The 12,887-nt window shown below is 53.6% G+C and overlaps 1 protein-coding gene across 1 annotated transcript; it reads right to left on the reverse strand.

Moving 5' to 3' along the window:
* Positions 1 to 2,487: 2,487 nt before the first annotated feature.
* SLC35E4 (solute carrier family 35 member E4) lies at positions 2,488 to 12,585 on the reverse strand. The gene is made up of 2 exons (XM_029058364.2): positions 10,004 to 12,585; positions 2,488 to 3,863 (listed from the first exon to the last, which is right to left on the reverse strand). The coding sequence occupies exons 1-2, from the start codon at positions 10,635 to 10,637 to the stop codon at positions 3,433 to 3,435; spliced, it is 1,065 nt and encodes a 354-aa protein (XP_028914197.1). The 5' UTR covers positions 10,638 to 12,585; the 3' UTR covers positions 2,488 to 3,432.
* Positions 12,586 to 12,887: the final 302 nt, after the last annotated feature.

Below are 12,887 nucleotides of genomic sequence, written 5' to 3' on the forward strand. Positions count from 1 at the left end.
ATTCCAATCTCTCTTTTCCCGTCTTCAAAGCCCTGCTGAAATTCCACCTCCTCCAGGAGGCCTGAGGACTTTGGTGTCACCCTTCCACTTAGGCACTCCCATCCAGCCATTCTGCACATTGACAGGTGTACTTTACTCCTTGAGCTCTTATTAATCACACACTCATCTTTCTATGCTTCTCTTTTCTTCCCTGGAAATCAAGTATCTCTCTCCTCCCCAATCCCCAGATTGTAAACTCCTTGAGACCGGGGGATCATGTCTTTTATCTCCATTGTTCTCTCCCAAGTTTAGTGGAAAGAGCCCGGGTTTGGGAGTCAGAGGTCGTGGGTTCTAATCCCGGCTCAGCCGCTTGTCAGCTGTGTGACTCTGGGCAAGTCACTTCACTTCTCTGTGCCTCAGTTACCCCATCTGTAAAATGGCGATTAAGACTGTGAGCCCCACGTGGGACAACCTGATCACCTTGTATCCTCCCCAGCACTTAGAACAGTGCTTTGCACATAGTAAGCACTTAACAAATGCCAACATTATTATCCTGGCTCTGTCACTTGTCAGCTGCGTGACCTCGGGCAAGTCCCTGAACTTCTCTGTGCCTCAGTCGCCTCAACTGTAAAATGGGGATTAAGACGGTGAGCCCTATGTGCGACAACCTGATTATCTTGTATCTACCCCAATGCTTAGAACAGTGCTTGGCACCTAGTATGTGCTTAACAAATACTACCACCACCACCATCATCAAGCGACTGACTGTAAGCTTATGGGCAGGGAAAGTGTCTAATTATGTTGCAATGTACTTTCCCAAGACTTTAGCACATAGTAAGCACTGAATAAATATCACCGATAGCAAAGCATTCTGCAGACAGTAGGGACTGAATAAATACTATTGATAGGCACGTTCTCCCTACACTATTGCTTTGCTGACCCGCAAGAGCTCTTAGGATCAGTGATTTTGGGGACTAATGCCTTTCTTTCATTCATTCATTCATTCAATCGTATTTATTGAGCGCTTACCATGTGCAGAGCACTGTACTAAACACTTGGAAAGTACAATTTGGCAACAGATAGAGACAATCCCTATCCAACCACAGGCTTGCAGTCTAGAAGTGGGGAGACAGGCAACAAAACAAAACAAGTAGATAGGCACCAATAGCATCAAAATAAATAGAATTATAGATATATACACATAATTAATAAAATTCATAGAAAAATATATACAAATATGCACAAGGGCTGTGGGGCGGGGAGGGGGATAGAGCAGAGGGAGGGAGTAGGGGCTTTCTTTGCTCCTTCAGCGTTCATTCCTCCCTCCCAGTAGTCTGCTAGGGCTGGATAAAGATCTTGGCAAACCTGGGGCAGAGGAAATCTGGGGAGTTATCCCAAGCAGAAGTTCAGTCCCTGGGTTGTTCCTGGAGCTGAGTACCTTCCTTCCTCTGTCCCCTGGCTACATCTCCTCTCCCTGACTCTGAAGAAACCAGTTTTTTTAACCACTGCAGAGGTAAGTGGAGCAGATGGTTGGGAGGGGAGGAGGGGGGAGAAGAGGATGTTGTTGTTGGGACAGACTTTGGGGGTGCGGGCCTGATAGCCAGACATGGGATTCTGCTCCTTTCACCCTATGGTTAAAGGGACCCTTCTCCTTGATTAATCCCACATCTCCCCGCCCTCACTCTCTTATACATACATATATAATAATTTTATACATATATAAAAATATTTATTATTTGTTAAGCACTTACTCTGTGCGAGGCACTGTTCTAAGCGTTAGGATAGATTCAAGGTAATCTGGTTGGGTACAGTCCCTGTCCCACATGGGGCTCACGGTCTTAATCCTGGCTCTGCCACTTGTCAGCTGTGTGACTGTGGGCAAGCCACTTAACTTCTCTGTGCCTCAGTTACCTTATCTGTAAAATGGGCATTTAGATTGTGAGCGTCGCATGGGACGACCTGATGACCCTGTATCTACCCCGGCGCTTGGAACAGTGCTCTGCACATAGTAAGCGCTTAACAAATACCAACCAACATTGTTAATCCCCATTTTACAGATGAGGTAACTAAGGCCCAGAGAAGTGAAGTGACTTGCCCAAGATGACACAGCAGACACACAGTGGAGCCGGGACTAGAACACGGGTCCTTCTGACTACCAGGACCATGCTGCTTCTCAATCCCCACCAAATGCCACGTCAGAGTTACCTAAACTCTTGGGCCTCAAACCACTCCTCTGCCCTCTAATACTTTTCTTCGTATCTTTGTCCTCCGCTACTTCCTCCTCTCTGAAATTTACTTTAGCATCAGTCTACCCTGCTGGATTGTAAACTCCTTGAAGGCAGGAATTTGTGTCTATTAATTCTATTGTACTGCCTTGTCCCGAGCCCTTATAAAATGCTCTGCATGGAGTATAATCTCAATAAATTCTTCTGGTTGATTAATAGGACCAAAAGAAGTGACCGGACGAAAGGAAACATGTCTTGCTTAAAAAAAAAAAACCTTAGACCGTTTGGAGCCACAGTGAATGTGATGATGAAAATTATTATTAGCAATAATAATAACAATAAATTCGTATTTACACCACCCCTGACACCGGAGGGGCCGACGATCCTTTGCGAACACGATCCAATCCTCATCCCTGTGAGGCGCAGAGGGGGAAAGTAGGATTCTTCCCCTTTTACAGATGGAGAAACTGAAGCCCAGAGGAGGGAAGTATTTGTCCAACGTCACTGGGCAAGTCGGTGAGGGAGCTGGCCATACGAAGTAGCAACTGCGATTCCCAGACCAGGGCAACGCCATCTTCTCCACCCTGCCCTCTCCATGTCCAGGTTTGATTGTGGGGCTAGCCTTATTCCGCTGAGCAAGGGATCCTGGCGGGCACTGCTATTCCAACCAGCAACAGTTCCGGCCTCTCACCAGCTTACTGGGTAATAATCTGGATCCCATTAATAGCACAGACCTCCCGGCTCACCCCGGCAGGCAGCCCTCCCGATTGCAGCTTGGCAAGCAGAAGTTTCGGAGCCCGACTAGCGAGGACGGTCCCGGAGAGGAGGCCGCGGCGGGATCGCAGAAACCCAGCAGGGAGGTCGGACGAGCTCCCGTCAAGAGGAGAGCGAGGATGGTATTCATTAATTCGGTCCTGCACAAACACAAGCATACACAGAGGAACCGTCTCACGTGTGCCAACGGGCATTCACAGTAACACACAGGGGTGCCTCCTCGAATACACGTGGCTCCACGTTCATTCATACATGAGCAGGCACACGTGTGCTTATACATACATACACACGCACTCGCTCCACCCACACCTAGCAGAGAAGCTGCACATTTGGGCACAACCGATGCACGTACACACTTGTCCAAGACAAGAGAGGGCCGTTCAGTGCTCAGTGTGTTACCTCTGTAAACATCCTCAGGGGGTTTCCAGGGGGGGTGGCAGCCACCGGGGCAGGCTCACATGGCCTTGTCCCTGTCCAGCCGGGGTCCCCACTTGGCCTCCCAGAAGCCGGCCAGGACCTCACAGTTGTGGTAGATGAACATCCCCGACAGGGTGAGCAGGATACCCACGTAGCTGAGGGCACTCAGGTGGCTGCCGAACAGAAGCCAGGACAGGACCAAGTTTCCCACCACGTTGAAGTTGCCCAGGACGTGGATGGTGAGGGCGGAGGTGAGAGCCAGGAGGGAGAAGCTGGCCAGGTTATAGAACACCGAGACGAGGCAGCTGAGTAGGATGAAGAGCCAGAGCTGCTGGTGGTCGGGGAGAGGGGTGGCCCAGGCCCCGGTCTCCAGCACCAGGGCTGCCGCCAGGAGGAGGCAGAAGCTGGGAACGGACGTCAGGTAGAGCAGCGTGACGGAATCGAGTTTCTCTTCCTGCAGGAGGACACCTGGAAAGCGGAACAGAGGCAGTCGGAGCGGGTCAGGAGAAGCAGGTTTCGGGGCAGGTGTCAGGCGTGGAAGCATAAAGGTCAAGGTCCCGCATTTGCCCCCACCCTCCTCTCCGAGCCTTCTCTGCTCGACACCTGCTTGATCGCCTCTGGTTACCATGGCAATCAACTTCACAACACATCCTCCTTTCGTTCTCTGGTCTTCTGAAAGGAGTAGCTGAGAACAAGACGAAGTTACCCCCTGATCTAATCAGGACCCCTGGTCCGCCGTTCAAGGGGGTTCAATCACCTTGAGAACAAGGTAATGATAATAATTGTAGTATTTATTAAGCGCTTACTATGTGCCAGGCACTGTACTAAGTGCTGGGGTGGATATAAGCAGATTGGGTTGGACACAGTCCCTGTCCCACATGGGGCTCACGGTCTTAATCCCTATTTGACAGATCAGGGAACTGAGGCACAGAGAAGTGAAGTGACTTGCCCAAGGTCACACAGCGGATAAATGACAGAGCTGGGATCAGAACCCAGGTCCTTCTGACTCCCAGGTCTGTGCTCTATCCACTGCGCCATGAAAACCTCACCCCAAGAGGTGTTGCTGCCTATCCTAACGTATTTATCCTATATTTGATTAAATTATATGCCGTACTGTATAAAAGCTGTGGTTTATTCAGAACCGAGCTGGCTTTGTCTGACAGAGGAAATTCTGTCCGTCCACCGCCAATCCTTACTAGTGCTAGAAGAAGCGCTCCAGAGTAATAAACTTGTCTCTAACATACCCCCTCAAACACAACGCACAGTCCGGCAAGTTTTTCTTCCACACAGGCCAGAAATCAAGGCTTCAGGGTGGAGCTTCCTCCTGTGCTTTCTCACACCCTGGCTAGTCAGCCAGAATAGTCGGTCCATCGGTCTGGCAGTCCTGCAGGCAGCTTCCCAGGGAGTGTGCCCCCAAACCCCAGGTGTCCTCTCAGGTACAGTCCCGATCCCCTACAATCAGCCCACCTTTTCTCTCCTGACTCACCTGACATTCACCCTCTCACCCCTTCTCCCGGCATTCTGGGACACTTCTCCCCTCCCGTAAAAAGTCCTGGAAGGCCTGGGGGTGTGAGTGTCAGAAGATAAATGTCTATGGGAGGAGGACTTGGAAAAGGTCTGGAATTGACAGGCCTCCTGCACACACTATGTTCTCCCAGGGTGGAGTGTATGATGGAGGAAGAAGGAAGAGAAGGAGGGACAGAGGGCACTGGAACTTAGTCACAACTTGCCCGCTCACTCTTTCCTTGATTTTTTTTTTTTTTTAGTGGTATTTGTTAAGCACTTACTGTGTATCAGATACTGTACTAACCTCTGGGGTAGACACAAACTATTCGGTTTGGACACATTCCATGTCCCACGTGGGGCTCACAGTCAATCTGCACAATAATAGTAATAATAATAATGACATTTTATGTGCCAAGCACTGTTCTAAGCGTTCTTACAGATGAGGTAACTGAGGCACAGAGAAGTGAAATGACTTGCTCAAGGTCACCCGGTAGACAAGTGGCAGAGCTGGGACTAGAACCCAGGCCCTCTGACTCCTTGGCCTGGACTCTTTCCATGAGTCCACACTTTTCCATGGCCAGCTCTTCTTGTCACCTGGGATCAGGGATGCCAACCAACATCGAGAAGAAGCGTAGCCTCAGGGAAAGGGCACGGACCCGGGAGTCAGAGGCCCTGGGTTCTAATCCCAGCTCTGCCACTCGTCTGCAGTGTGATGCAGAGCAGCAAGGGCTACTAGTAGAGCCTTCCGAGCCAGGTCAGAGAACGCCCTGTGCCAGGCCTGGCTCATTTATGCTTTAAAGGTCTTAATTTGAAAGCCTGGAGGAAGTCAGTGAAATGTCAGGAAGGTCAGGCCACTTCCCAGACACTACATGAGCTAATAAGAAGAAGAAGAATAACAACAGCGGTGGTATTTGTTAAGCGCCATTTGCCAAGGACTGCACTAAGCACTGGGGGAGACACAACGTAACTGGGCTGGACACAGTCCCTGTCCCACGTGGGGCTCACAGCCCAGAGAAAGAGGGAGAACAGGTAATGAATCTCCACTTTACGTGTGGGAACTGAGGATTCCTGTCCCCGCCCTAACGTAAGGGTGGGACGTGGGAATGGGGCCCTTTCGCAGCCTACTCTGAGTCCGCCAGCCCCCCTTGCACAACTAGAGTCATTACAGTTGGTGGGTTTATCTGGTTCACCAAGCACACTTTGGGCTTCAGGGCAGTAGCCCCTGCCAGCTGGCTCTGAGGGCACCTGTCTGACTTCCCCTTTACAAGCCCAGGACAGTCTAGGTGGGAACAATTTCAGGGCTCAGTCGGGCCAGAGGTTTGGGCCAAGCCACCCAAATAGCCCTGAGACATAAACAGCCAGACCAGGAACCAGGAAGATAGTGTCATCCGTCCTGTTCTTTTTAGGTTTCAGAGATTCAAGCACTCGGGATGCAATCTGTCTGCTAAGCACTTAGTATAGTGCTTTGCACACAGTAAGCGCTTAATAAATACAACTGAATGAATGAATGAATGAATGAATGATCCAGCTGGGGGTTCAGAAAGAGGCAAGGGGAACCCTCTCAGGCTCCTAGAATGGAGCCTAGATTGACTTTCTACCTCAGCTAGAAACCAAAATAACCCCACCGGCCCCAAGAGGAAAGTTGATCCCCGGCCTCGGGGAGGAGGAGTGTTAAATTCTCGACTCCTTGAGCGGGCCACTCACCAGAGACCCTAATCCTAGACCTCTCAAGTGTCCTGAAGGCCAAAATAGAAATCCAGCTTTGGAAGAGCCTCGGGACAGGGGCAGTGGGTGGAAGGGAACAATCACTGGTATTTACTGAGTACTTACTGTATGCTTGGGAGAGTACAATTCAACTGCTTTAGCAGACATGTTCCCTGTCCACAGTGAGCTTATAGTCTAGAGCTAGCCATTAACATAAATAAATTATGATATATCATTTAAGGATATGTACTTAAGTACTGAGGGAAATGCAATAGTGAAGACAGCCGCTCACAGCAGATGCTCACGGGGAAGGGATCTCGTTTCTTGTTGCTTGGGTTCATACGCTTTGGGGAACAGGAAGGAGGGTGGATGGAAAAAGTTGGCCGAATAGAACGATCTCCTCTCCTTCCCCGTTAGCCATGGTATAAATCACCTGACAGACAAGTGTTTCCTGAGGCAGATGGGAGACATCTGCCAACCTCACCCCCCCAATCCTATCCAGGCTGAAATCGACTATATCATCTGTTTTCTAAAGAGCTGCATGCGACTTTTAGTTTAGGAAGCCGAGGGTCCATGGGGATGCACAGTAGAAAGACCATGTAATGTGATTCCATTCGAACTCTGGAGGGGCCTGAACACCACGGTGACGTGACCATCGGAAAGCAAGGCCAGCCCGGGCACAGTGGGAATGTTCGTTCCAAAGGGTCATTCAGTCATTCAGTCAGTCAACTGCATTTATTGAGCACTTACTGTGTGCGGAGCACTGTATAAGCACTTGGGAAAGTATAATAATAAAACAGACACATTCCCTGCCCACAATGAGCTTACAGTCTAGGGGGGAGACAGACATTAATATAAATTAATAAATTACAACTGTGGACATAAGTGCTGTGGGCTGGGATGGGGGATGAATAAAGGGAGCAAGTCAGAGCATGCAGAAGGAAGTGCGAGAAGAGAAAAGGGGGCAGAGGGGCACTCTGCTTGGGGGTCTACCATGGGGCCTCAGTGAGCCTTAATGACTACTCTAGTTTACCCATATGCACCAGCAAAGATGAGCACTCCTCCCTCTCTGGCTGGCTGAGTCCCGTCTTGTTGAAATGACTCATGACTCAAATGATCCAGCTTCTGCTTCCCTTGGGGAAAGGCAGAGAAGTGGAGCCAGAGCCTCACATGGCGGCACAGGGCACTAACCGCCTTACCGCTGGGGCTGACCTTGCCTCTCCCTTTCCTTACAGTGAAGGACTGAAGCGCTCCGGTCGTCTCTGCGCAAAGGTGGGAGCCCCAGGGAGCTGGTGAAATTGAGCCAGTCATCGGCTCTAAACCCACTTTGAAACTCCCTCCCTCTCCACCTTCCTTCCTGCCCCCAAACCTACCTGGAACTTCTCTAGCTGTCTCCAGGGAGGCGACCGTCACCCTGTCCTCACAAGAAATAAAAAGGAATCAGCCTGCCTTTTCCCACCCTGCTTTCATGAGAGTCTAGATTTTCCTGAGTTGGAAGGAAATATCGGAGCCTCCGTCCTTGGATCTGTGACCTATGGCCATTTGATATTCATCCCACAGCACTTATGTACGTATCTTTAAATTATATATTATAAATATATCGCACATCTGACAATGTGGCCCAGCAACCCATTAGACTTCTGGAGCCCAGACCTGAGTTTGAACTGAGAGTCATCAACTCTGTGTGGTATTTGTTAAGTGCTTACTATATGTCAGGCACTGTATTAAGCGTTGGGATGGATACAATCAAAGAGGTCTGGGAAAAGGAGGGGAGAGTGCTCCATTCCAGTCTTCACGAATAAAATCATCCTTTCAGGATCGTTAGAAATAACAGACTTCTTGTTCTCCTAAGAGCCCAAGACCTCTCTGTTTGACTTTTGAACTCTGCAGGCAATCGACTGTTGGAGAAGCAGCGAGGCCTACTGGAAAGAGCACAGGCCTTGGAGTCAAAGTACTTGAGTTCTAATTCTGGCTCTGCCACGTGTGCGCTCTCTGACCTTGGGCAGGTCATTCAACTGCCCTCTAGACTGTAAGCTTGTCCTCTGGACTGTAAGCTCATTGTGGGCAAGGAATGTGTCTGTTTATTGTTGCATTGTACTTTCCCAAGTGCTAAATACAGTGCTCTGCACACAGTAAACACTCAGTAAATATGATCGAATGAATGAATGCTCTGTGCCTCCATTTCATCATCTGTAAAATGGAGATTAAATCCTACTCCCTCCTACGTTCTTTTTTAAGGACATTTAAGTGCTTATTATATGCCAGGCACTATACTAAGCAGTGGCGAAAAGACAAGCTAATGGGTTGGACACAGTCCACGTCCCACATGGGGCTCACAGCCTAAATCCTCCTTTTACAGATGAGGTCGCTGAGACACAGAGGAAGTGAAGTGACTTACCCAAGGTCACACAGCAGACAAGTGGCAGAACTGAGATTAGAAACCGGGCCCTTCAGACTATCAGGCCCATGTTCTATCCACTAGGCCATACTGCCTCTCTTCCTCTTAGACTGTGAATGCCATGTGGGACTCATGTCCAACCTGATTAACTTGTATCTACCCCAGCCCTTAGAACAGTGCTTGGCACAAAGTAAGTGCCTAACAGTTGTCACAATAATAATAATTGGTATTCTTCACCTTCTTATTGCTAAGAAGAACAACAACCCATTCGTACCCATACCATTCTAGCATTTTGGGCTCCAGTGGCCAATTGAAAGCTTTCTAAATAACTGGAACATCATCCACTCCCCAGCTGCACCCATTTGAGCAACTCCGGCCCTTTCATCATGGTGTAGTGGATAGAGCACGGGCCTGGGAGTCAGAGAGTCATGGGTTCCAATCATGACTGCACCGCTCATCTTCTGGGTGACCTTGGTCAAGTCACTACTTCTCTAGGCCTCAGTTCCCTCATCCATATAATGAGGACTGAGACTGTGAGCCCCTCATGGGGCAGGGACTGTATCTAACCCGATTTGCTCGTCCTCACCCCCGCGCTTAGTTCGGTGCCCGGTACATAAAGCAGCAGCATGGTGTAGTGGAAAGAGCACGGGCTTGGGAGTCAGAGGACTTGGGTTCTACTCCTGGCTCCGCCGCTTGTCTGCTGTGTGACCATGGGCAAGCCAATTCGTTTCTCTGTGTCTCTGTTACCTCATCTGTAAAATGGGAATTAAGACCGTGAACCCCACGTGGGACAACCTGATTACTCTGTATCTACCCCAGCGCTTGGAAGAGTGCTTGGCAAATATTGAAGCCCTTAGCAAATACTATTATTATTGGCTGTGTCCACCCCAGTGCTTAGTACAGTACATATTAAGCACTTCTCGAATACCATTATCGTTATTATTGACCAATACCACGATTTCTTTTTGCCGCGACCCCACCGGGGTTCGGGGATACTCACTCTGCTGCACGGACTTGAGTCCCCGGAGGAAAGTGGCGGCAAAGAGGAAGCAGCAGCCAGCTTGGTGGAAGTGCAGCTCGCCGACGATGCTGAAGGCGGCCCCCAAGCAAATGGGCCCCATGGCGGCGTACTGCAAGGGGTGGTGGCGTCTCCCCAACAGCACCTTGGACAAGGCCAGGGTGAAGAGCGGGGTGGTGGTGTAGACCATCTGGGCAAAGTCCAGCTGCACGTAGCTCAGGCCCAAGTTTCCGCAGGCCATGGTGGCGCAGAAGGTCAGGCTGAGGAGGAAGATCCTCCTCTTGGCTTGGGCCCGGAGGGGCCCGTGGGCTCGGAGCCGGGCCAGAGGGTAGCCCACCAGCACGGCCGTCAGCATGTGCAGGGTGGACAGCACCAACGGGTAGCGGAAGCCGTGAACGGTGAAGATCCACTTGTTGAGGCTGGACATGCTGGTCCCGGTGGCCAGCCACACCGCCACGGTGGCCACGACGTAGAGACCGTTGGGGGGCGGGCGGCCCGGCCGCGGGCCGGCCCTCGGCCCGAAGACCAGCTTCCAGGGCTGCAGGAGGCCGGGGGGAGAGGCTCCATCCTTTGAGGTCATGCCGCCTTCATGGCTCCTCCGGGGACAGAAGCACATTGGGGCCCGGGGGGCGCGGCCCGGTGGCCTGGGCTGCCCTGCTCCTGGTGAGCTGGGCTGTCCTGGGCCCGGTCGGTGGGGATGTCCGGCTCCCGGCGGGCTGGGATGTCCGGGGCCTGGTCGGTGGGACTGTCTGGGGCCTGGTGGGCCGTCCTGGGCCCGGTCGGTGGGGACGTCCAACTCTTGCGGGCTGGGATGTCCGGGGCCTGGTCGGTGGGACTGTCTGAGGCCTGGTGGGTTGTCCTGGGCCCGGTCGGTGGGGACGTCCGGCTTCTGGAGGGCTGGGATGTCCGGAGCCCGGTCGGTGGGGCTGTCCGGGGCCTGGTGGGCTGTCCTGGGTCTGGTCGGTGGGGATGTCCGGCTCCTGGCGAGCTGGGCTGTCCGGGGCCCGGTCGGTGGGGATGTCCGGCTCCTGGCGGGCTGGGATGTCCGGGACCCGGTTGGTGGGGCTGCCTGGGGCCTAGTGGGCTGTCCTGGGCCTGGACGTTGGGGATGTCCAGCTCCCGGTGGGCTGCCTGGGGCTTTGTCGGTGGGGCTGTCGGGGGGCTGGTGGGCTGGGCAGTCCAGCTCCCGGTAGGCTGCCCGGAGGCCTGGTCGGTGAGGGTGTCCGGGGCCCGGTGGGTTGGGCTATCCGGGGCCTGCTGGGCTATCCGGGGCCTGCTGGGCTGTCCTGGGCCTGGTCGGTGGGGATGTCCAGCTCCCGGTGGGCTGCCTGGGGCCCGATCGGTGGGGCTGTCCGGCTCCTGGCGGGCTGGGCTGTCCGGGGCCTGGTCGGTGCGGCCGTCCGGCTCCTGGAGGGCTGGGCTGCCCGGCTCCTGGCCCCTCGCTGGGTCCGGGCCCCTCTCCCCGACCCCCGCTGAGGGTTTCAGGCCCCGGGAAGGCGGCCGGTCCTGAGCTGTCTGTCGCCGGGCGGTCCCAGGGCAGGCGTCCGGGCGGGGCAGGGGGTCCCGGCTTCTCCCCCGAAGCGAGGCGAGGTCTTGTGTCCGTCCGGGTCCGGCTGCCGGTGCAGGGGCCTCCCCTCCTCCCGGGCCCGGCCGGCAGGCCGGGCACCGGGCCCGGCTTGGCGTTGGCGAAGGGGGCGGCCTCTCACCCTTCACCCAGCCCCCCGGGGCTCAGTGGGACCGGGCCCGCCCTGACCTGCTGGTCCTCCGGTGGCTCCGGGAAAGTTTGATGCCGGCGGCCGCCCCGCCCGGGCTGGGGCCGTTTGGCCTCCGCCCACTGCAGGGCCGTGGCCCCTCCCCTCCTCTCCCTTCCCTCCGCCCCCCAGCTCGGCCCTCAGGCTAACAGCCACACTTTACAACCACCACTTCGGCCGGCCTCAGCCTCGGAAAAAAGCCCCATTTCCCTCCATTCCTCTCCCTGGCATTCCAGTTTGGGGAAACAAACACTCCCCCCCCCCAAAAAAAAACCAAAACCCCAGCTCCATACGTTCTCCGCCCCCAACTCCTGTGCCAACCGGTCTCGTTAGCCCCGGGCCAGGCCCAGGTTCCACCCCCCGGCTTCAAGCGCACCAAAGTATTGGCTCTGCAGGCCCAGGCCCACACCCACTTCTAAAATCGAGAGCCAGGGAGTGGCAGCGCCGCCCATCACACCACTCGTCCCCTCCAAAACTGGGTATTGGTCAATAATAACAATAATGGCATTCGTGAAGCCAGGAAGGAGGGCATCCTGCATCCCGTCGGGACAGGGCCGGGGAAAGGGTGAGGAAGGGCGGAGGAAAACCACCTCTGCAACTGGAATTTAGCCAAAATATGGAGCCAGAGCCCCACTTCTGCCTCGCTTTATCGACCTGCCTTCCTTCTCCCCTAAAAGAGGCAACCCTCATGGACGTGACACCCAGGTCTGACCTTCGGTGTAGGGGGTGCGGCTCTTCGGGGGACCTCTCCCAGGCCCGCCCAAATTCGACCCTGCAGAGGGATGAGGCAATCGCTTCGAGCGGTGGCAGACGCAATCTGAGCTCCTCCCTCTTTTCCTCCCTCCCTCCCGGCTCCATCCCAGGGAGGGCCGGCCCCTCGTCCCAGAAGAGCCACTAAAAAACCCCCCAAAACTGCAACGGTCACCTCCTCCTGCTGGCCAGGAAAAAAAAAATAATCCCTTTCCCCGCCTCCCTGTCCCACGCTACCATTATTCTTATTTATTGAGCGCCTACCGTGTGCAAAGCACTGTACTAAGGGCTCGGGAGAGGACACTTATAACAATAAACAGACCCATTACCGCCCACGACGAGCTCACAGTGTAGAGCGGGAGGAT

The sequence above is a fragment of the Ornithorhynchus anatinus genome, chromosome 2, assembly GCF_004115215.2.
Source record: "Ornithorhynchus anatinus isolate Pmale09 chromosome 2, mOrnAna1.pri.v4, whole genome shotgun sequence".
NCBI classification, from domain to species: domain Eukaryota; kingdom Metazoa; phylum Chordata; class Mammalia; order Monotremata; family Ornithorhynchidae; genus Ornithorhynchus; species Ornithorhynchus anatinus.

Coding starts and splice junctions, on each gene's coding strand:
- SLC35E4 (XM_029058364.2), bottom strand. CDS start 10,637: ATGTGCTTCTGTCCCCGGAGGAGCCATGAAGGCGGCATGACCTCAAAG. Junction 3,864..10,003: donor ACTCAAGTCCGTGCAGCAGA/GTGAGTATCCCC, acceptor TCCGCTTTCCAG/GTGTCCTCCTGCAGGAAGAG.